Below are 21992 nucleotides of genomic sequence, written 5' to 3'. Positions count from 1 at the left end.
GTGTGTCACATTGTGGACACATTTTAAAACATGTTTATAATACTGGGAAACTATCTAGTCCTCACTAGTTTGTCACTACTATGTATGTCCACATCATTGATATCTTTCACAGAGATGTACCAGATTATAGACAATGTTAAGTGAAGGTATTGACAAGTTTGCAGGAGGATAACAAACCAAAAACAAGAGTCAACAGAAGATGACAATATCTTCCTGGCTCCCACATATTTGAAAGGACAAATCATCTGACAGTTACTCGATGCTTTTATAGACTAAGTCTGAATTGCTTCAATGAGAAATCATGAAAAATATAAATGCTATATATCTGCAAACAGCAAAAGGCACCACTTCAAGATCTGTCACATATATCTGCAAAAACCTGTTGAAAGATATCAAATGGTTTTCGAGCTGTGCTCCAAAAATGAAGCCCATCCCTCCATTTTGAGACTAAGTCAGAATTGTTTCCATGGAAACCGGGAAAAATAGAAATGCCAAAACTTTGTAAACAGCAAAAGGCACCACTTTGTGGTCTGACTCACTTATCTGCCAAGTTTTGCTGAATGATATTAATGCATGCAGAAAAATATTTAATGTTTTTGGAGTTCTGCTCCGGAAATGAAGAAGAGCCCACCATACCATTAGACCAACACCAAAACATTCCGTGGAAAAACAAAAAAAATAAATATGCCAAAAAAATCAGTAAATAGCAAAAGGCACAATCATAGGTTCAGATTATTATACTGATCTAGTTTGGTCTAAAAATATTGAATGTTTTTTGAGTTATGCTCCGGAAACAAAATGATTACGGACAAACGGATGGACAAGGGTCAACTATAAAGATGCTTGAAAACAAAAAATGTTTTAGATATTTTCTCTTGTGAACAGAAAAATAAAGAAGTGAGGCTTCCTAGTGTCTATGTGCACTAGGATTCTGAGTAGGTAGATACTATTAAATGTGATGCTGTTCTATGGAATAACCTGTTCAGCTGTTAAAAACCTTGGTTTACCAAAATGCTGTTTCTAGTCAGTACCATGATTGTGCTAAGCAGTACTAGCAAAGTGATAAACATTCAGTGTCTGCATCCCGTTATCTTCATAGGTTATCTTCCCAAATAAAGCTGGCACTGTGATATGACAGAAAACCACATACTACTGATTGTTGTAAGTTTTACAATAGCAAGCCATACAATACCTTTCCATCACCATTGCAATATATGGTAACTGCATCTCTAAACTGTGTTCATCCTGATCGGTGTCAAGTGACATGGTTTCAAAAGTTGCACATGAATACAGCTCCTCATACACTGAAAAGATAATGACACAGTGATGTCTGCAAATGAACTGACACTCGACAGATGGAAAACAGGGTTATACACCTGGGTTAGCTTCTTTCAAAGTGTTAACATAGGCCACATATTTTGCTTGCAATTTTGCAAAAGTAGTTTAATTATCTTTAGCTAATAAAAGAAATTAAAAATTCTAAGAAAACAACATCCAACATACGCTAATTTCCTTATGGTCCTTGATCATGGAACTACAAAACAGTTGTCTTCAGTGTGGGACTGGTGAAATCATGGATTATAAACAAGTGCAATATTTTGTAAGAGAATTGTCAAGGATATTGAACTGCTATATCAAGGATGTACAGGTAGTATATTCCTAAAAAAGAATGTCCAAAGATTTCATTACTATCCTGCTCAGTCATAAACATATCATGTCAGAGAGAGTACAGATACTATTATGGAACAAGATACTATTATGGAACAAAAATTCATATCCTGTCTGCTGAACTCCACTCAGCTTGAGAGAGTTTTTCCCTCTGCAAAATTGTGGGGGATAAAAATACAGGAGAAATACTCATGATGAAAACTTCTGTCCTAATTACTGCATCATAAGTTGAAACATGCTACCAAATGTTTCACTGGTCCTGTAGCAACGAAAAGTTGGCAATCAGGCCATAATATGACCTCTTCTACCTTTTAAACAGCTTATACAGGATAACATTGTGTAACAATAGATGTATTAATAATTCCAACATATTGATCAGTAACAGTCTGTCTACACGCACGCACACATGCAGCCGAAGAAACTTGAAAAACAAACCTTTTGTGTCTATTGGGAGATCATACAGAGGTGTTTGATAACGTTCAGCAGCTGACAGGGCACATCTAGATAAACGCACATGATGAGAAGGTCCCAAAATAAATATCCTTTTGCTGAAACAAATGACATATATTGTTGGTTATAAACAGGTGTCACACCAGTTACATTTCCAAATGTGAAGAGTGTCCCCAAAACAGAAGGAAGTGGTTTTTCCCCAACAATTTAAACATCTTATCAATTAGAAAACAAGAGTCATCAGAAGATGACATATGTCCCCGGCCCCCACATATTTGAAAGGTCAAATCATCTGACAGTAACTTGATGTTTTTTAGGACTAAGTCTGAATCATTTCTATGGAAATCATGAAAAATATAAATGCCACATATCTGTAAACAGCAAAAGGCACCACTTCAAGATCTGTCTCATATACCTGCCAAGATCTGTTGAAAGATATCAAATGGTCTTCGAGTTGTGCTCCGACAACAAAGCCCATCCCGCCCATCCCGTGGTGGTGTGTGTCCCTGTGCATAAACCTCAGGTCACAATCAGGTGAAGTTAAGCAACGATGTGTTCGGACGGTGCTCCGATGGGTGACCAGAAGCTTAATGCCTAAGAGTTTCTAGGACTTCAGTCCTGCCCCAAAACGAAGCACATGACGCATGTGGTCTCACCTTAGGTAAGTGAGTTTGTTCAAAATTGCCTCTGTTCACCAGCAGAAAATGGGTGCCCGGTGGAATAAGTCAAGTGACTATAACCTTCTAGCACCTAACAGGTAGCTTGGGTTATCCGGGGTAATAATATGCCTTCTCTGACTGTTAGCGCTATGAGCATTCACCTCGTGAGTGGAGTTTGGCGCAATATAAATGCACACATTATTATTATTATTTTGAGGAAAAGTCCAAATGGTTTCCATGGAAAAAAACGGGAGACCTAGTCTCAAAAGGGATGGATGAACTTTGTAAACTTTGTCTCATATACCTGCCAAGATCTGTTTAAAGATATCAAATGGTCTTCGAGTTGTGCTCCAGAAATGAAGTTCATCCATCCCTTTTGAAACTAGGTCCAAATTGTTTCCAAGGAAAATGGGAAAATGAAAAATCACCAAAATCTGTAAATAGCAAAAGGCACCACTTAAGGGTCTGCTCCCCTATAACTGCTGAAAGATATTAAGAAGTCGTACTGGGGAAACAAGGCCCATCCCCCCATTTTGAGACAAAGTCCAAATCGCTTCAATGGAAACCCAGAAAATGACAAATCACAAAAACCTGTAAATAGCAAAAGGCACCACTTTATGTTCTGAAGTTTAGCAGAAAAATATTCATAGGCTTTTGAGTTATGCTCCAGAAACGAAACCCACCTCATCAGTAGACTAAGACAAATACATTCCAGGGAAAAACCCAAAAAAAACAAAACAAAATAAAAATGCCAAAAAGGCACAAGCATAGGTTCAAATTATTATATCTATCAATTTGGGTCTAAAAATATTGAATGATTTTAGAGTCATGCTCCGGCAACAAAATGATTACGGATGGAAGGACAGATTAGGGCCAGTTTTCCAAGTGGTTTTGAAAATTGCCAGTGGCTTATGCTAGCAAGGGTCTAAAAATTCCGGCTGAACCAGCTTTTATCCGGAGAGAAAGTAAACAGTATTTATACTGAAACACTGTCAATAAATGCCTTGCAGGATGTGCTGTGTGTTGCTTGTTTGAGAATATGTTCATTAGACCTACATTAAACACAATAATCGATTTGATACCATGCTCAGGTAATCAGAAAATAATTTCAAGCGGTCCAACTACATTCCATAAATGTGTTCAGAATGTCATTTAATAAATTGAATAAACTGATGAATAAAATCAAAAACAGCATCCATAAAACGTACACAGAAATTACCCTGTCCATCCTTTTGTGCGATTGTGTAATGTAAGTCTAGTCACTGACAAGTGACATCTCGGCTTTCGCTACCTCAGTCTTTATGCTCAGTCATGATGTTTAGTGAAGAAAACGCATGAAGTATATTTGTCATAGGTCATAAGGCAACACGATACGTCCATCAGGTTCCATAATTTACATATTGATAGGGATTTCTTGCCTAATGTGTTCAAAATACCATTATTTTACCCAAAACGTTCATCTAAATCTAAAAGTTTTCGTTTTTGAGGACAACATTACTGTAATATGATTGGTTGCCTTGGGCCACGTGCCTGATTCTGGCCAATCACAATCCGTATAGCAGACTGGGTTGAAACCAATTTTTATCCAATAAAATCGCTTCTTACAAGTGTGAAGGGTACAGTCATATAGTTTATAATCACAGCTTTTTCGAATGATACCTGCCATCAAGCGAATCGCCTCGCATGTTATTCATATGAAGCTTATAAAACGGGGTATTTCTACTATTGTGTCATGTTAGCGAGTTGAAAGCTTCTGACAACGGAAAAAGGGCGACTATATATACTATTTAAGATATCTCTTCATGATAATTTTCTGATTACAAAACAAAATATGACAAAATAAAAGAAAAGGCACAGGGCTCTTATGACATGTCACATTTGGAAAAAACATCACCATATTTTTCCATACCCTTAACCACTGGATTAGATGTTTGACTTTTATTTTGCATCTTAATTGTTCCCAAAAAGAACCCTGTCAGTGTACGCTGTTCCTTTTTACTAATGGAAGCCATATTTTTTACTATGCACACAATGATTACCACGTGCTATAGCTACAAATAGATAATAGGGCGTGGCAGTGTGCGACTGTCTGTATATGATCTGCATATGCGCACTGTGATCAAGTGTTGTCTAGATGTGCCAAGACGTTGTTTTTAACTGCAATAATATTAAATTTACCGATAAAAGGCAACTCAATGCAATGAAAAATATATCGGCAGCAGATACCAATGGCAGTTGAAAATACCGGATCATCCCAAATTTTATTGTTTAAAAAACGGTCAGTACCAGAGAACGGGAACATTGAGGGCGTCGACTATATCTCCCCTGCATTACATGCCAAAGGCATAATAAGTCACAAGACCCTGTAAATAGCGAAAGGTACCACTCTGGGGTCTGCCACACGTATCTACCCAGTTTTGCTGACTGATATTAGGAAATTTTTTACTTGTGCTCCGGAAACGAAATACACTTCTCACTTTTGAAACTAAGTCCGAAACGTTTCCACGGCAACCGAGAAAATAATATATCACAAAAACCTGTAAACAGCAAAAGGAACCACTTCAGATTCTGATTGATATATCTACCAAGTTTTGCAGAAGAATATTGAATGTTTTCTTAGTTATGCTCGCAGTACATGCAATCACAACAAGAGTCATCAGAAGATGACATATCCCTCCAGCCCCAACATATTTGAAAGGACAAATCATCTGACAGTTACTTGATGTTTTCTTCGATTAAGTTTGAATCGTTTCCATGGAAGTCATGAAAAATATATATGCCATATGTCTGTAAATAGCAAAAGGCACCACTCTGGGGTCTGTCACATATATCTACCAAGTAACACTGACAGATATTAGGAAGATTTTGAGTTCTGCTCCGGAAACGAAACACTCATCTCACTTTTGAGACTATGTTTGAAACATTTCCACAGAAACCAAGAAAATAATAAATCACAAAAACCTGTAAATACCAAAAGGCATCACTATAGGTTCTGATTGATATATATACCATGTTTTGCAGAAATATATTGAATGGTTTTTGAGTTATGTTCCGGAAATGAAGCCTGCCCCACCACTAGACTAACACCAAAATGTTCCATGGAAAAACAAAAAAAATAAAAAAGCCAAAACTCTGTAAATGGCAAAAGGCACAACTATAGGTTGAGATCATTATATCTATCAAGTTTGGTCTAAAAATATTGAACGGTTTCTGGGTTATGCTCCGGAAACAAAATGATTACGGACGGACGGGGGATGGACAGATGGACAGACGAGGCGTCGACTACATTTGCCCGCTTTACATGCCAGGGGGATAACAAGAGTCACCAGAAGATGACAATATCTCCCCGGTTCCCACATATTTGAAAGGACAAATCATCGATGCTTTTATAGACTAAGTTTGAATTGCTTCAATGAGAAATCATGAAAAATATAAATGCTATATATCTGCAAACAGCAGAAGGCACCACTTCAAGATCTGTCACATATATCTGCAAAAACCTGTTGAAAGATATCAAATGGTTTTCGAGTTGTGCTCCAGAAACGAAGCCCATCCCTCCATTTTGAGACTAAGTCAGAATTAATTCCAAGGAAACCGGAAAAAATAGAAATGCCAAAACTTTGTAAATAGCAAAAGGCACCACTTTGTAGTCTGCCTCAAATATCTGCCAAGTTTTGCTGAAAGTTATTGAGTTGTGTTCCAGAAACGAAGCCCATTCCTCCATTTTGTGATTAAGTCCGAAATGTTTTTATGGAAACCATGAAAATAATAAATCAAAAAAATCTGTAAATACTTTAAATTCTGATTGACATATCTACCAAGTTTTGCAGAAAAATATTGAACGGTTTTTGAGTTATACTCCGGAAATGAAACACACCCCACCAATAGACTAACACCAAAATGTTCCATGGAAAAACAAACAAAATATAAATGCCAAAAATCTGTCAATAGCAAAAGGCACAACCATAGGCTGAAATTACTATATCTATCAAGTTTGGTCTAAAAATATTGAACGGTTTCTGAGTTGTGCTCCGGAAACAAAATGACTACGGATGGATGGACGGACAGACAGGCAGACAGATGAGGTGTCGACTATATCCCCCTGCATTACATGCTGGGGGATGATAAATTAAGACAAAATGTAAATATTAAATTTAAAACCAACTAAAGTTATAGCAACAATGTCAGGCTATTACCTTGTTAATGAATGTATCCATCAATATCCACATAAAAGAACGATATGCCATTTATCTGCAGCTGATAAAGAATCATGCTCTATGTCATGTGTCTTTCAACAGTCTTATATACAAAAAAGTGATACATTGTTTCAGGTTTTTCATATTGGTGTATAGTCTCATTGGTCACCCAAGATAGCACACTAGCAGCTAAATGTATGGTGTCCCCATTCTAAGTAAGTAAGTTCCGCAATCATGAGCAATCGATCAACAGTTGGCGGTTAATTCTTTGAAGGAAGGATGTCGTTTTCACACTCGCACTTTACGACACTGTGAAGTCAGTACAGATTAGTAAATCTACTCACATAAACACTGCCTTTTGACAAATCTGCTGTGAAAGATAAAAGTAATTGATAAACCAGTGTGTTCCTGGTTAATCCTTTGATCAATGTTTGTTTTCGTAACTCAGCTGATAACCCTCTTGCATCATGTAATGAATGGACACAAGACATGATAATTACTAGTTGTGGTGAATGCCCAATAAGAGGTAACCTTATGTAACCTTGACCTTGGGAAGAGAGCAGAGTTGAGTAAACTATCGTCCAAACCAGCTGTGGTTCTACTCCAAAAACGAAGCGCTCCCCACCATTAGACTAACACCAAAATATTCCATGGAAAAACAAAATAAAATAAAAATGCCAAAACGGTGTAAACAGCAAAGGCACAACTATAGGATGAGATTATTATATCTATCAAATTCCGTCTAAAAATATTGAATGGTTTCTGATTTATGCTCCAGAAACAAAATGATTACGGATGGACAGGCAGACGGATGGGGGATAAAAATATGTAGGCAAACATCTTTCAATCATTATGAGTGTGAACTAAACAGTTAATACACATGAAATCAGACCCTGAAAGATGACTACTTTAGTGAATTTGTATCAACTGAGGTGAAAAACGAACAACACCCTGACTGAGAGACAATGAAAACAGCTCATTTTTTTTACCCTTTCAAGGACCGTAATAAAAAATCTAAATACATTTGTCCACAATTAAACATGGATATACAAACATGATGCCTTAACTTCCTTCTGTGGCTGAAAAATTGCAACAAATATGCAGAAATATTTATATTATTAAGCAGGGACTCATGTGCGGCTTAATGCTATATCCGTCAACAATTTTTCACTAATTCCCAAGAATGACTGTGTCACTCATTCCAACATTTTGCCCAAAGCAGAATGGATTGCACTTCAGAGCACATTTCAGATCTTATTTATTCATCACGAGCCCAATGTAATCAACCCTCCTTCCTTGGCACTCGCCTAGATGGTCTGGCTTTAAATGTGACTGATATAAGACTATACGGGATATTCTACCAGTGGGTGCTGGTCATGGGACCAAATCACTCATACACATCAACAGCTTTACTTATGTTGCATATGTTAAATACCTTTTGTCCACTGAAGAGCAGCTATCACATGAGCATCCTCACTGACATTGCATCTTTAAATAACAAGGGATGAAAGAAATCTCATTCCAATTGTTTGGTGAGAGATATTTGGGAATGGTGTTTGTCCAAGTGTGGCACATGTTATAACTGACAGAGAATCACAGGTGAGGAGAAACTAAAAAGTACATGGTAGAAATTGATTTGTTTACATCATGTTTGAACAATCAGGTTAGACAAAATATGTCATGGAAACCTGACCCTGGTGCATGTACCATCATGATGGTGAGCATTTAATGACAAGAGTCATCAGAAGATGACATATCCCCCCCGGCCCCCACGTTTGAAAGGACAAATAGTCTGAGAGTTACTCATTGTTTTTTTCGACTAAGTTTGAATTGTTTCCATGGAATTCATGAAAATTATAAATGCCACATATCTGTAACCAGCAAAGTCACAATTTCATATATCTGCCAAGATCTGTTGAAAGATATGAAATGGTTTTCGAGTTGTGGTCTGGGAACGAAGCCCACCCCTCCATTTTGAGACTAAGTCTGAAACGTTTCCATGGAAACCAAGAAAATAATAAATCACAAAAAACGGACAGACGGACAGACGAGATAATTGACAAATAACATGTAACTATCTCTGAAACCTTTGGCATCTTCTGCTTATGACACTAAACACATATTATAAGGTCTATGACTGGCTAATATGTGTATTTCCACCTTCTAAATCTTTCATGATTTGACAGACAAGGCATGGACAATAAAGACACAAGTGAATTCACAAGAATTCTATTATTCTGAAAACCAACATCCACATGCAGAAATCATAACATAAAAGACTTAATAGGTATTAGGTAAGAACATCTTCAAAAAAATTCCAACTTAATTTCCACTTACATATTTGTTGGGTCAATCTGTCTGTATGCATATGCTGAACAGGCTCCACAGTAAGAATAGCCTGCATGGCTGAAAATAAAGAAAAATGGGGCTTATTGGTTACACTTACCATGTTTACAGCAAGTTGAATATACCTTGTAATGAAGCTATTAAGGAAGAACAGCACAGAACTGGTGTGACTATGGTGTGTTGCAACGACAAGGACAAACTGACCATTATGACCATGATGACTTACTTCACTTGAATACATATTGAAGTCTGAAGAAGGTTCTCAAAAGGGCAAAGAAAATAAGACACAATGGAAGAGAGTATGTATTTGTGTTTTTGTCCATCAATTTTCAGATGCTTATATGGAATCCACAGAAATGCTACACATTTGTCAGTTACCCTTTTGTCAGGCATATTTTGGCAATGTTGTAACAGAGGGAGAGGATTCCGAAGAATACTATCTCAATTACATCATGCTTATTCCCTTCCTCTTCCTCTATTTCTGGATGATGGACATGTACAAAGATGTTTAAACTTTATAATAAACTGTTTTCTTATAACACTTATATCATCACACACTTTGCATCTCTCTATTCTTTGTCAAACCTGAGGGGAAAGGTAGATGAAACTCTATGAGTTTAGAGTATCAAATCACATCACCCAAACAACAACCAATTGTTAACCAGTAGTTAAAAATAAAAGTAGCTCTGCATACAAAAGGATGAATATGCACTGATATTTAGAACCTGGTCAGATGTAACATACACTATATTTGGAATTACAACATTACACTATGATCTCTCCCTGACGAAGTTGATCCATGAGCTGTATCATGTCATAATTCTCAACACTCTCCACTATATGGAGAATCCAGCAATACTGGAAACAGTTTTAGAAGTGGTATGGTCCAACGCTGCATTAAAAGGAATCAAGTCCACCTAAAAAGTATATTGCAAATGACTGACTGCCAAAAATTATGGGAAGAAATGCTTAAAGGTCACATGCAGCGTAAAACACAACTTATCAGATTCTGATACCTTTCGCTATGCACTTACTGAAACAAATAACCAAACAATGCCAATTCACCCTATAAAGTTGAAAAAAGAAAACGAAATGAAAAAAAGCCTGCAAAATTGGAGTTCAAACGATTCACTAATTTTCACATTTTCACAGTTATGCTGTGCTGCGCTCATAACACATGCGCAGTGAGTAGGTTTGCGGGGTTGAAACAGTATGCCTACCCAGAATATGAGGTTGTGAGCAGTAGTCTAATCTTGGTTGTGTACACAAACAAATAAATAATCTACTTGTTACATTAAAAAACCCATATTGATTGTCATAAACAGATTCTGTCACAGAGGAAACTCAATGTCTGGTTTATTGACATTTATATGTCTGCCTGTCTGTCTGCTCATGACAATATGCAATGCACAACTTTAAACACTGACCACATGCAATTAACACCTATCGGGCTATAAACAAAGAGCCAGCTAAGCACATCAGCCAATGAAAAAGCTGCATTACACATCCACATTGAGTGCACATCCACTGGCTCTGATTGGGTTTGGTATCGCGGCTTCTTTTCAAGGTAGGTACAACCATGTACAAAATATTGCACTTTTGATTTGTGATTATACACCTATAACTTTGTTTATTTGTTTTTTCTTTATCAGCAATGCATTGTATGTATCATAAATAAGTGATAACTGTGTTTTAATTATGTTTGATTTTTTGGTTGCATGTGGTCTTTAAAAGACAGCTTGTATAAAGGTACGTGTACCAGTTCTAACTGACAAATCCCTACTATCCTCAACAGCTGTGTAATCTAATCCTCTAAACCATCTCCAATCGCATGTAAAATCTTAAAATCCAGAAACACAATCCTTCCATCAGCTTTTGCCTTCTTGATTCAGACTTGAAACTGATACTAAATCTGATTCCAATTCTTATGAATATACTTTTTCCAATATTTTTGATGAAGCGGATTTTGATCCTGCTCAACGTTCATGTTTCAATTCTCGTACTGATTTTTGTACTGATCCTCACAACCATTCAGATCACTGTTGCAAGCATTACTATCCCTTCAACCATAAAGGAGAATACTAATGAATTTTCGGTTTTGATATGTGGAAAAAGGCATGATAAAAGTCACCTTCCATTATAAAAATTTGACAAAAGGTTTGTAAAAGCATAATTACAACATGAAAAATGTACTCAATTTTCTGCTTTTACGGAAACACCTGACAGTTAATGAGCAGAGGCGAGCATCACGTGACATGACCTCAATGTGTCTTCTGCTGATAGCTTATTCTTCTATTACATTTGACAACTTGACTGTGACCAAAGATTCTGAAACAATAAAAGCGGTTCCCGATGTCCTTTTTGATCTGAATGTTACGACATACCAATACAAGCTGATTTTTCATCATGCAAGATAAACTTCCAGTGAAGATGAAAAAGAAGTATCCATCAAAATGGAGGCAGTGCTTCATTCAATTCCATTCAATTCATCAATTTGGTATTTTGCCACAAAATGTGGCCCAAAGTACAACTGATTGGGACAACATAGCCCTGACACATGACAGGAAGAACGTATGTACAGCTTCAGGATAATGGAAACACGTTTCAAGAAAACAGCAATTAAAGTTAGTTATGGTTTGGATATTTTTTGCACTGAGAACAAAGTATTTCGTTCGGAGATATGCATACCATTCACATACCTTCTTATTCTATCACACCCCAAATAAGTGTGTACCTGATGTGTCATCTCCACTCTGTCTCTAGTCCGCCAACTGCCTCTCAAGAGTGGAAAGGTAAGGTGAGTGAACAACAACCTTTGGCTGTTGTACCACTTTCCTACGTTGTTCAATGCAACGGAGGATAATTGAAGCATAAATGCATTTGTCTACCTCTCTACCACTCAACAACTCCTCCACTATCAGGCACTGTTGGCTCAACTAGGGGAATCGAACTGGAAATGAATACCTAAGATGAAGGGGCTTACTACCTCCGATACCAGAGAAGGTATGAGGAGAAAGTGGGTGTTGCTACATTTGTGGGAATGAAAGCTTCCACAGGAAGACAAAACTTCAAGGGGTTGGTCCCTCCATACGGCTCAAAATCTGAGGATACACCGGCACACTTGCCTCAATGACGATCACAGCAAAAACAAGAACGCCCTAACTCTACCATTCCCTTATCAGCTTCACAAGCCTCCAGGACTGAACTCAATTTCCTAGGGTGCTCACAATGAAGCTGACAAAAGTGACAAAGGGTCGAGAAGAGGCATGGTGTCCAGATCGACTGACCCGCGGCTCAAGACCAAACCGTGATGCCAAAACCCCAAGGATGAGCCTGACAAAATCAGCAAATTCACCTGCTTGCACCCTGGCTCTGATGAAGCTTTTTGTGTTTTGATGACTTCTTAGACAGAGATCCTGATCCTAAATGTTCCCCCCTACCTGAAGCAGACTGGTGTAAAACATCAGCATAATGGCTCTCGTGAGCTTTAGGCATAAAAGGCTGGCATAGTGCACATTCCTGGTTGTCATGGGCTTCTTCAGCCAGACACCTGAGGTAAGCATTATGTGGATCCTGTGGGGCTGAGCTGCACTGCATGCCATGTATAACAATAACATGCAATATACACAATGAAAATTGTACAAATACTGAAAGAATAATAGCTGGCCATAGTGCCAGTATTTCAATGTAAGTGAGAAACAAGAGTCATCAGAAGTTTCGCCCCACCCTACATGTTTGAAAGGACAAATCATCTGATGGTTACTTGATGTCTTTTTAGACTAAGTTTGAATCATTTCCATGGAAATCATGAAAAATATTAATGCAATATATCTGTAAACAGAAAAAGCACCATTTTAAGATCTGTCTCATGTATCTTCCAAGACCTGTTGAAAGATATCAAATGGTTTTCAAAATTGTGCTCTGGAAATGAAGCCCATCCCTCCATTTTGAGACTCAGTCCGAGTCGTTTCCAAGGAAACCAGGAAAAATAAAAAGGCCAAAAATTTGTTAATAGCAAAAGGCACCACTTTGGGGTCTATCTCACATATATGCAAAGCTTTGCAGAGAGATGTTAAGAAGCTTTCAAGTTGTGCTCCAAAAACAGAGCCCATCCCTCCATATTAAAAGTAAGCAAGAATCGTTTCCATGGAAACCAAGAAAAAAACGAGTCATCACAAGATGACATATCCCCCCACCAGCCCCAACATATTTCAAAGGACAAATCATCTGACAGTTACTTGATGTTTTTTACAAACTAAGTATGAATCGTTTCCATGGACATCAAGAGAAATACATATGCCAAGTTTTACTGAAAGATATGAACTATCTGCCAAGTTTTACTGAAAGGTATTAAATAGTTTTCGAGTTATGCTCTGGAAACGACGCCCATCAATCCATTTTGACACAAAGTCAGAATCGTTTCCATGGAAACTGGGAAAATGATAATTCACAAAAACCTGTAAAATAGCTAAAGGCTCCACTTTGGGGTCTGCCACACATACCTACCAAGTTTTGTTTACAGATATTAGGAAGTTATATTTTCAAGTATATCTAGTAAGTTTTGTAGAAAACTTTTGAACAGCTAGAACTCACAAAAACCTGTAAATAGCAAAAGAGACCCACTTTAGGTTCTGAAGTTTTGCAGAAATATATTCACAGGCTTTTGAGTTATGCTCCGGAAACAAAGCCCACCATTAGAATAAGACCAAAATGTTCCATAGAAAAACAATAAAAATAAAACTGAAAAAAATCCGTAATTAGCTACAGGCACAAATAAAAAAATAAAAAATATTGAATGGTTTTTGAGTTATGCTCCAGAAACAAAATGATTATGGATGGACAGACAGACGAGGCGTCGACAATATCTCCCTGTATTACATGATAGCAAAATGATTATGGACGGCAGGGCAGACAGCAATATTCCAGCTACATGTATATGATGGATGTCTGTAAATAATCGAGTCTGGAGCAGACAGTCCAGTGATCAACAGTATGAACATCGATGTACACAATTGGGACTTGGATGACATATGGCAACCAAGACAGTGAGCCTGATCAGCAGATCATCCGATCCTGATAACAGATAAACTAGCATGGGTTATTGAAAGTCAATTCTAATCTGGATGTTTACGGGTCAGAAATTATTAAGTGAGATATAAAAAATTAAATATGTGTTAATCAAGACAACGAGCCTGAACACCTGATCCTGTTCATCACCTCTAATGACAAGCATCAATTCAATCCCAGATCTTCATGTGTCTCTTTCTAAAGAACTTAAAATGCAATGGTGCATACTTAGCAAAATACATATAGTGAATGGACTTACACATCACTTTTGGTAAATATCAGCAAAATCAGGAAGGCGAACACCAGAAATGGGCTTAACATATTATGCCCAAATATTATATAAGGACTTTATCTATAAGCAGAAAGTACAGGGCAATTAAAAGACACAGGTCACAAATGCCATGTACCTGGGATTCTGAATGATCTTGAGCTTGTCATTTTATCATTTTCCATGTAAGGTTGGCACACTGGACATGTGTCCACAGAGATCTTCTTTGCTACATCATTGTTTAACAAGTGTCCAGATGTGCAGTGAATTAGTGTTTCTTCTTACATCAAAAGTCTTGTTACTTATGTTTTTGCGAAAGGAGGAAATACAGTGGTCAAACTTACGGGGCAATTATTGCTCTTGCAGGAAAATGGCTTGCTTTTACTTTCCCAAGCCAAGCACCAAGCTGACTCCTCAAATCGTCTTCTGAAACATAACATCATGTCACCCATAATATGAGACAATAAGTTACACACCAGTAAACTGACATACGTAAACTAGAAAGAAACCCCATCACGACGATTTTCAAAATGCCAAAAGACTTGTTGCATATAACAGATTCCACACAAGAAAAGGAATGTGTTTGAATGCTTGATAATACAAAGTTGCCTCTGTTCATGATGCCATTCATACTACCTCCATTACATTATAGCACTAACTTCATGTTTCATACAGGAGGCAAATATCTGCCCACTGATGCAAGTATGCATGAGCAACAATCATCCAGTAACAATCATCAACTAAATGATGTGTGCGAGGGGCCAATTCCTGACGTAATACAGGTGGTAATCTCAGGATTATACATAGCAACTACTGGCTGATAATTAACTGCATGCCGTATCACCATTACATCATTACTAGCCTGGCATATAGGGACTGGTGGCATTTGATTTTAGCAATTAACAGCATTAAAGTACTGGGTAGTTAAATAGATCTATTGTGACCACAATGCTCCTCTACGTAGTCAAGCTTTGGACATTTTTATCATATTGTGGTAGCTTTCTTAAATTTTTATCTGAAATTCCTCATTTCACTTGTGGTCCTCGGAACACGTAATGTGACTTATAAGCTAACCTCATATTCCACTTGCTGGGAAACTTTCTATTGTTGATGTCACTTGGCTTTCCTTCATTATCATTACAAATACTGACTGTCTACTAACATGTGATTTCTGGAGATAACAAGAGTCATCAGAAGATGACATATCTCCCCGGGCCCCCACATATTGGAAAGGACAAATCCTCTGACAGTTACTTGATGTTTTTCAAGACGTTAAGTCCAAATAGTTTCCATGAAAAACAGAAAATGATAAACTACAAAAATCAGTAAGTGGCAAAAGGCACCACTTTGGGGTCTGTCTCACATATCTGCCAAGTCTTGCTGACAGATATTAAGAAGTTTTCGAGTTGTGCTCCAGACACAAAGCCCATCCCTCCCTTTTGAGACTGTCAGATTAATTTCCACGGAAACTGTGAAAAATAAAAGTGACAAAAATCTGTAAATAGTAAAAGGCACCACTTTGGGGTCTGCTGCACATATCGGCCAAGTTTTCCTGAAAGATATTAAGGAGTTTTCAAGCTGTGCTCCAGAAATGAAACACACCTCTCAAGAGGCACCACTTTAGGTTCTGACTGACATATCTACCAAGTCTTGTGGACAGACAGAGAGATGAGGCATCAACTGTATCTCCACACCTTACACTCTGGTGGGATAAAAATGACAAAAATCGGTAAACAGCAAATGGCACCACCTTTGGTTCTGTTTATTATACCTACCAATGTTTGTTGAAAACAGTCTAAGTAAACTTATCAGTATTTTTCGCTATGCTCCACTACTGAGTCTAACAAAACCTAGAAGCAGGTCGTGTCAGGTAACCTTTGAGACTGACCAATCAGAACACAGCTTACCAAATCGTGAAAGTGGACATTTGCACATACCTTTTGAACTTTTTATCTCGAAAAGGTTTGTAACCGAACGATTCTGAATGCTATTTAGCGTATGCTCGCTTCTGGGTGATGCGCATGGTGTACGTACAACCATGACAACGGTGAGTAAACAGTCGCTGAAAATAGTGCTTTGGGCAATATTCAACGATGTTATCTTGTGGAAATATTAGCTAATGGTAACCATGTCAACAGAAACCCCAAAGCGTATATACTGCAGGTCAAATAACTGTGTTATAAGTGGATTTTTGTTTGTGGAGAGATCTGTGTCAGTGACCTAAATATTTTGAAAGTCTCTCCGATCCCTAAATAGTAGCTGCTGTCTGAATATATATGTTTAACCGTCTTGTGTTTGATTGGACGGTCATTGGTCTCTCAAAGGTTACCTGACGCAGCCTTCTACTAGGTTTTGTTAGATTCAGTGGTGGAGTGTAACGAAATACACTGAAACTAAGTTTACTTAGATTGTGTTGAAATATATTGAACGGTTTTGAGCTATGCTCTGGCAACAAAATGATTACGGATGGATGGACAGACAGACGAAGTGACAACTACATTCCCCTTGCATTAAATGTTTGCACCATAGTCTGTAAACATTACCAAGTTCAGGCAAGTTTCATGAGCTAAGTTTTATGTTACACTAAGCAATATTCCAGCTATATGACAGTGTTCAGGCAAGATTGATAACATTGGTCATTTATTTTTCAAAAAACATGTCTGTTGGGCAACGCATTCACGACACCTTGAAGGCATAGTGTTGGTTAATTTCTGGATGGTTGCCCATGGTATTTTTTGCAAATCCTCCAGAAGAGCTGCACCAAGCTGTCCCAGGCTGACATGTGCAGTGTCCCTGGCGTATACCCTTCGACCGAGAATGTCCCATAGATCTTCAATTGGGTATAGGTCTGGGGTCAGTCCAATGACTGTATGCCTCTTGACAGAGATAAGCTAAGACAATTTGGGCCTGATGTGGTGTGGCATTATCATAACGGAATTCAAAATTCCTGCCGATGATTCTAGACAGTGGAGTCACAACATTGTGAAAAGTGTCGTCAACATATCGCTGACCAGCCAAGGATCCATTAACGATGACCAAATCTGATCCCCTGTCATATGTAACCTCGCCCCACAAAATGACACTACCACCCCCATATTGATCATGATCAATAACAGCCGCTCAGGCATACTGCTCACTGCTACCGTGCCAACAATATTTTCTGCAATTTGTGAATCTCATGCAAAACCTTGAATCATCTGACAACATGGTGTAACGCCAGTGGCACAAAGCCCATCTCTGATGCTGCCCAGCACATGCCAATCTCTGGCACCTGACGAGATGTGAGGGTAACGCCCTTGAAAGGCCGCCTTGCTTTCAGATGGGTTTGACAAGAGCCAGTTTTTAATGGTTGAGTGTGAAATTCGTTGCCTAGTGAGTGTACAGATTTTCCTATTGATTGCAGGTGCTGTTGTGAAGTGTGAATAACCTGTGTGGGGCTCTGCACCAGAGCACAAAGATCTTGAAATGTTATTAAATTCAGGCACACATAATCTTTGTGCTACTTACGTGAACTAGTCGTGAAAATGTCACAACCTCCTTGTAAACACTGTGGTCAGTGTGTATCATTACCATTAAAGCATGTCAATTTCTGGCACTATGCTCACTGACATCCAGTGTCATACATTGGTCGGCTTTGATCATGAACTGTGTGCGTCATGGTCGTGGCAGATTGCACAATGTTTACACCTTATAACTTGCCATGAAGTGGATGGGTGTGGATTGTGTATTGTCCCCAACTGTTCATGTGGTCATGGCTTCACAAGTTCCCATATAGTTTGAGCACGGCATGAATAGTTTGAGCATGTCAAGAAATTGATACGCATTGTTACGCCTACGAAAAAACAGAAGAGATTCGCATTCCTAGCTATGTTTTGTAGGTAAATGTGTTTTCTTAAAAAACAGAAGAAATACGAACACTTTCTCTAATACCTTTCTTTACACAACAAATGAAGAGAACAATAATGGCAGTAATTACCAGGCATCAACGCCTGTCTTGGTCTACATTTGCGGTCACTACTTGTCAAGGTGTGAGCATTCTCTCTTGCAAAGGAAAGAGACAAGTCAAACGCAACACAACGCTATGCATTTCTGCTGACAGAAAATTTCATGTGACAGTTGTATCAATGTTTTCATAAAATATTGTACAATAAACAAAAAGTCTTTTTTAATTCATTATACGGCCCCTCACCACGTGGAGTCACCCCCCTGCGCAGGCAACCAAGTAAGCATCCAAGCCCGTATCATCATTCCTTCTGCTGATATATAAATCAGTGAACAGAACTGCCGGGAGGTGGGTGGCCTTACCCCAATGATGATTCTCTTCAAAGAATTGGAAACCTCTACAGGTTTGTCTAATTCTTTTTCACAGAGATCGTCCTTGGGGTACTTATATGCATAACTCAGACTCCCAAAGACCGGAGGCTAGGGAGGAGGGAATTCTGGTACAGTATGTAATTATAGCGATCGTAATTACGAAAATTAACACAAGCAACAAAATCCTCACCTGCGTCATACTCCTGAGTTTCCGTAAGAGGCATTATGGGAGAGAACCAACAGGGAGCAACCGCACCGAAACCGACTCAGAGCTAAGCACGATAAGAAAGCACTGTAACAAAGTGCCAAATAACCCCGCCCACGTCGTGATTCTTATAGAGAGCACCGAAGGGGGAAAAAACCCAAGTGAAGACAACAAATCTAAACAGATCGCAGTCTGTGGGATACGTCAACAATGGAGTTTTACATGTACTCAAACACAGTAATTTAACAGTGTTGACTGACAATGAACCAAGACTCACTTGACCAGGGTGGCAGGACACTGTCCACTGGAGAAAACAGTACGGCCAAAGCGCACACGCTCACGTGAATGCGTGTCAAGCGGATAATGCTTGATGAATGTGCTAGGCCTGCTCCAAATGGCAGCAGAGCAAATCTCTTCAATGGGTAGTGCCGATGCGAATGCTTTGTAAGCAGCGACTGCCCTGACCGAGTGAGCCTTCAACCCCTTGGGGTGGGAGGCTTGCCCTTAGCCTACCATGCAGCACAGATGACTGACACTAGCCAGCGAGAAAGGGTCTGTTTACTAGCTGGCAACCCAGCCTTCCCACCACCGTAACAGCAGAACAGATGGGTACCCATACGGATCCCTTGTGTTCATTTGATACAGACCTTGAGGGTCTTACGGACATCCAACGGGTGAGTGCTCATTGCAGAGGTCCCCGATGTAGATCGATCTTCGGACGGTAAGAATCCGGGAGGCGAATACTGACATGGTCAGGATGAAACACCGTCAACGCTGGGTCTGCAGACATGGCATGTAAATCGCCAACCCTTCTCCCAGATGTTACCGCCACTAGAATTACGGCCTTCCATGTTAACAGCTGAATGGAAATAGATGATAGAAAAGTAGGACTGGACACCCAATCGAACACGACTGACAAATCCCAAGGTGGGCTGGTTCGCCTAACAGTAGGTCGAACCTGATTCACGCCAGCTAAAAAGTGCTATACGAGTGGGTGCTGCCCCAGAAAAGTGGAAATAGCGGAGGAGTAGCCACGAATGGTCGAAGCCATGAATGGTTGAAGCCGCCAGGCCTTCTTCCAAATGAGCTTGCAAAAACTCCAATACTCGGACAAAATCCGCAAGAAAAGGGATCTGCAATCCCCCTATCTGAACACCAGCTTGCATAGCGAGACCACCTATCCTCCTACTGAACGTTTGTCGAATCCCGCCTCGAAGCCAGAATTGTGTCTGCAACTGCCGGAGGAATTCCGCGTGCCTCGAGGCTAGACCTGACAGAGGCCAAGCCGCCCACTGAAGCCGTGGGGTGGGGTGTGGCGCGCCGTTCTGAGTGAGGATGTCTGGTCGCAAAGGTAATAGAACAGGAGGCTTAGCCAGAAACCTGAGAATTACCGGAAACAAGCTGTGTGACAGCCAAAGCGGTGCCAGAAGCACAAGCAGCTGAGCTGGCTGGGTGGACAGCTGGGAGAGGACATGGGGAATCAGGGGACGTGGCATCATCCAATCCAGCAGAAAGGCGTCGGACGCCAATGCCCTCTGGTCTAGTATCCAAGAGCAGAACACAGGTATCTGATTCATCCCTCCAGATGCAAACAGATCCACCTGGAACGATCCTTACAGCTGGGAGATAACTCTGAATATCCTCTGATTGAGCATCCACTCGTGCGGGGCCAGGATCCGGCGAGAGAGAGCATCTGTTCGCATGTTCTCCAGCCCCGGGAGATAAACCAGAATCACCTGACAGTCGTACTTGTCATACCAGAGGAGGAAATTCCATGTCTCCCGAGCGCGGGACACCATGCCGCCTTGCTTCAGGATGTAAGTCATGGCTGGTTGTCCAACTGAAGATGAACCATCTGGCCCCTGACATGATCCAGAAAGCGTTCGAAAACCAACCACACTGCTCTCAGTTCTAAGACATTGATGTGAAGACTAGCTGTCCACAACGCCTACCAGCCCGTGAGGAACGCATCTGTATGAACTGTAAGAGCTGACATCGGGAGCTCCAAAGGGACCCCCATGGAGAGATTCCCGACATCGGTCCACCACTGAAGGTGAGGAGACATCCACCCGGGAACTGTGAGAACACTTCTCCAGATCCTAAGAGTGAGCCCACAGACTCGCCAAAGCTTGCTGTATGGAGCGCATCCTCAACCGCTCCCACCACACCACAGCGACAGTTGCCGCCATCTGACCCAGGAGACGAAGCCAAGTTCGTGTCGGGGCATGGGGCTGGGAGAGGAAGGAAGACACCATCTCCCATGCTCTGCTGACCCGGTTGGGCGACAAAGATACAAGACCCTGATTCGTTGTGAACATCGCCACGAGAAAAACCAAGCCCTGGGTGGGTACCAGGTTGGATTTCTTGAGGTTGATCCACCCCAGCCGAACTAGAATATCTATCACTGCATGAGTAGAGTCTAGACTCGCTGGCTGAGATAGTGCACTGAGCAACCAGTCATCCGGGTAAGGGTGACAGTGCCTTGCTTGCGCTCTGGCTAGAGTAGCCGGCACTATCATGAGTTTGGTGAACACCCTTGGGGCCGTGGAGATGCTGAAAGGGAGCAACGTGAACTGATAACACACCCTGTCGTAAGAGAACCGGAGGAACTGCTTGAACGACGGGTGTATCAGCACGTGAAGATATGCATCCTTCAGGTCGATCGACGTAAGCCAATTGCCGGGCTGAACAGCGGAGATCACCGAGCGAAGTGTCTCCATCTTGAAGGATGGAACAACTCTAACTCTAACAACCCCGACTTATGCCGATGAAGTCTGGCAGGCCTCGCCTCCACAGTGGTAGATGAATGGTGTACAGCA

General features: G+C 40.0%; 1 protein-coding gene across 1 annotated transcript in view; it reads right to left on the bottom strand.

Moving 5' to 3' along the window:
• Nucleotides 1-21992, bottom strand: part of LOC137294597 (protein MEMO1-like) — a 53905-nt gene that overhangs the window by 21900 nt on the left and 10013 nt on the right. The window contains exons 2-5 of the mRNA XM_067825648.1: nucleotides 14999-15080; nucleotides 9311-9379; nucleotides 2104-2216; nucleotides 1193-1304 (exon numbers count right to left, since the gene is read on the bottom strand). Of these exons, the coding sequence (XP_067681749.1) occupies nucleotides 1193-1304; nucleotides 2104-2216; nucleotides 9311-9379; nucleotides 14999-15080 (376 nt within the window). The remainder of the gene's footprint in view (nucleotides 1-1192; nucleotides 1305-2103; nucleotides 2217-9310; nucleotides 9380-14998; nucleotides 15081-21992) is intronic.

The sequence above is a fragment of the Haliotis asinina genome, chromosome 8, assembly GCF_037392515.1.
Source record: "Haliotis asinina isolate JCU_RB_2024 chromosome 8, JCU_Hal_asi_v2, whole genome shotgun sequence".
Taxonomy (NCBI): Eukaryota; Metazoa; Mollusca; class Gastropoda; order Lepetellida; family Haliotidae; genus Haliotis; species Haliotis asinina.
This window is presented reverse-complemented; position numbering and strand designations above follow the sequence as displayed.